Source organism: Solanum lycopersicum, chromosome 3 (assembly GCF_036512215.1).
Source record: "Solanum lycopersicum chromosome 3, SLM_r2.1".
In the NCBI taxonomy this organism is placed as follows: Eukaryota; Viridiplantae; Streptophyta; class Magnoliopsida; order Solanales; family Solanaceae; genus Solanum; species Solanum lycopersicum.
Window position 1 is genome coordinate 54,486,346 of NC_090802.1, and position 2,943 is coordinate 54,489,288.

Consider the following 2,943-nt stretch of genomic DNA (forward strand, 5'->3'; position numbering starts at 1 on the left):
TATCCTTACCGTCAAATATCTAATATAATTGAAAGCATTAAACCAATATATTTAAAGGAAATTGATTGTGTTAAGTGGGAGAATTATATTAAAGACTAGTACACCACAACTTAGATTCAATTATTTTTATCAAATTAAAGTTAGACGAAACAGTTACTTAATTGGAGAATAAATAGTTTTGCAATAATTTATTATGTGATTTTATATTTTAAAAAATTATTTTGTAAAATTTCATATATAATTGGGATTATTTCAATAGCTTTACAACTTATGAGATTCTTATATTTATAAAAAAAATACACAACACAAAAATTTTATATCGCATGTCCAAACAAAACTTCAATTTTATCTCATAATTTCATATTATAATATCATATCATAATTTAATATCTAACACCATATCGTGGCCAAATGGGTCATTATTATCTCAAGGCATATGTCAAATTAGTAGTGAACAATTATTATGAAATGAAAATAATAATAATTTGATTATAAAATATTTGTTTTACACTTGATAAAATAATTTATAATAATATAATTATTTTATTATTTATTTTATACTGTAATTTTTTTTTAGAAAGTTCCTTCTCTTTTAAATTATATAGCAAATAAAATTAACTTATACTATAAAATGTAGCGGAAGGAAGAGAGTGGTTATTTAAGTGAAGAAAAATAAAACAAACAATTTTTAATATAATTATTAAATGGGAATGTCCGCATCTTTTTGATGTTGAAGTTATGCAGTAAAAATTAAAGTGGTTCAGCAGAAGTCAGGATGTGAACGACACATGAAGAGAGCACCATCTAAACATTTACGGGATTGTTCTAATTGTTCTTTTCTTAAAATTATAAATATAAAATATTGTTAACAAAGAATATTTTCTCTCAAATCAAATTTTACTTGGAATAAATTTAAATGATTAAATTTTTAATATAAATATGAATCGGAGAGGTAAAAAAAAAGAAAGAAAGAAAGAAAGTGACACTGCGGACAGCCGGACACGGCCATTTGATGACGAATCACCAAAGTTCTGTTTAATTAGTTATGCTGTATGAAATTATTAGGCTGAATGCATATAAAATTTATTGTTGTTTCAGTATTTATTAATTCATATTTATGTAGAAATTAAGAGATGTAATATATAATAATAATAATAATAATAATAATAATAAAGAATAGTAAAATAAATAATAATAATAAAATAATAAAATATTAATACTACTACTAATAATAATACTAATAATAATAAAAAAAAAAGATAAAAAAATAAAATATTTGATCAACTTAAAAGAGCTTTTAAGCTAAAAAAAAATAATTCTTTCTCAATTTTTAATTTTCGACTTAAAATAACTTTTTTTTTAATTTAAAATAAATCACTTTAAAAATTATCACACTTAACTAAATCAATAATTAACTTTTAAATTAATTTAACCATCTTTTAAGCTAATCCGAACAGGCTTCGAGAATGCTTGTCACACCTCTTCTATATATATTAGTATTAGTAAATTTAACATACATACAGTAGCTGCAAAGGAAGTTGCATAATGGCAAGTAAGCTCAGGTAAATTAATGGTGTAAATAAATACATTGATTGTGAACTATTTTTAGCTTTAATAAAATGTTTGATGATGTAGGTTGGAGGGCAAAGTGGCTATAATAACAGGTGGTGCAAGTGGCATTGGAGAAGCAAGTGCTAGATTGTTTGTCCAACATGGTGCTCGTGTTGTCGTTGCCGATATTCAAGATGAACTCGGTCTCCAAGTAGTCCAATCCATCGGAATCCACAAAGCCACTTACCGCCACTGTGACGTCACAGACGAGAAGCAAGTTGAGGATACCGTAGCTTACGCGGTACAGAAATATGCTACTCTTGACATCATGTTTAGTAATGTCGGGACGCTCAACTTCTGCAGCGTCCTCGACATGGACATGACAGCCTTCGATGAGACAATGACTGTCAACGTAAGAGGATCCGCGTTAGCAGTCAAGCACGCGGCTAGAGTTATGGTTGATAAGAAAATTCGGGGATCCATTATATGTAACGTGAGTTTAGAGGGTATTCTAGCTGGGGCCGCTTCGTTAGCCTACATTGCGTCAAAGCACGCAGTTGTAGGCATTGTGAAAGCGGCCGCACGTGAATTAGGTCCATATGGGATTAGGGTGAATGGGGTGTCACCTTATGGAATAGCGACGCCGCTGGTGTGCAAAGCATATGGGTTAGATGCGGCTCCACTGGAAGCAGCAATAAATGGAAATGCAAATTTGAAAGGTGTTACGTTGAGCACAATGCATGTAGCACAATCAGCACTTTTCTTGGCGTCTGATGAATCTGCTTACACAAGTGGTCAAAATTTGGCTGTCGATGGCGGACTTAGTTCTATTTTGAAGCTACAATAAATAATTGTCAAGTGTCTGGTGTTGGTGTGTTGGAAGTTACAATAAATCCTCACCTTGTGAGTGTACTGCTGTTTCACTTGTTTCCAATTTTTCAACTTAAATAATATTCTATCCGTTTTTAAAAAAATATTCTAGTTTAATCTTTTAGTTTTGAAGTTAAAAGTCATGTTAAATATCTTTGTGATTTTAAATATGTCATAAGGTTTTTTATTTTAACGGAGGAAATATGTTATTTACAAAAATAATACTTCTTTCATTTCATTTTGTGTGACAACATTTAATTAGACATAGTATTTAAGAAATAAAGAAGACTTTGAAATGTTTATCCCATTTAAAAAAATAAATTTACTTTTCTCTCTCCTCATAAATATATTAGAGTAGTATACTTTAATTAAGTGGGACCAAAAGGATAAAAAAAGCATTGTACCTTAAAGTACTTTCTATATAAGAAAATGTGACATTTTTTTTGGGACTGACCAAAAAGAAAATAATATCATATAAAATGAGATGGAAAAAGTATTACACAATATTTATTAAGATTTACA

The 2,943-nt window shown here is 28.8% G+C and overlaps 1 protein-coding gene across 1 annotated transcript; it reads left to right on the forward strand.

Moving 5' to 3' along the window:
* The first annotated feature begins 1,426 nt into the window (after positions 1 to 1,426).
* On the forward strand, positions 1,427 to 2,659 carry LOC101259320 (short-chain dehydrogenase reductase 3b-like). Its single transcript, XM_004235190.4, has 2 exons — positions 1,427 to 1,562; positions 1,636 to 2,659. The coding sequence occupies exons 1-2, from the start codon at positions 1,546 to 1,548 to the stop codon at positions 2,396 to 2,398; spliced, it is 780 nt and encodes a 259-aa protein (XP_004235238.1). The 5' UTR covers positions 1,427 to 1,545; the 3' UTR covers positions 2,399 to 2,659.
* Positions 2,660 to 2,943: the final 284 nt, after the last annotated feature.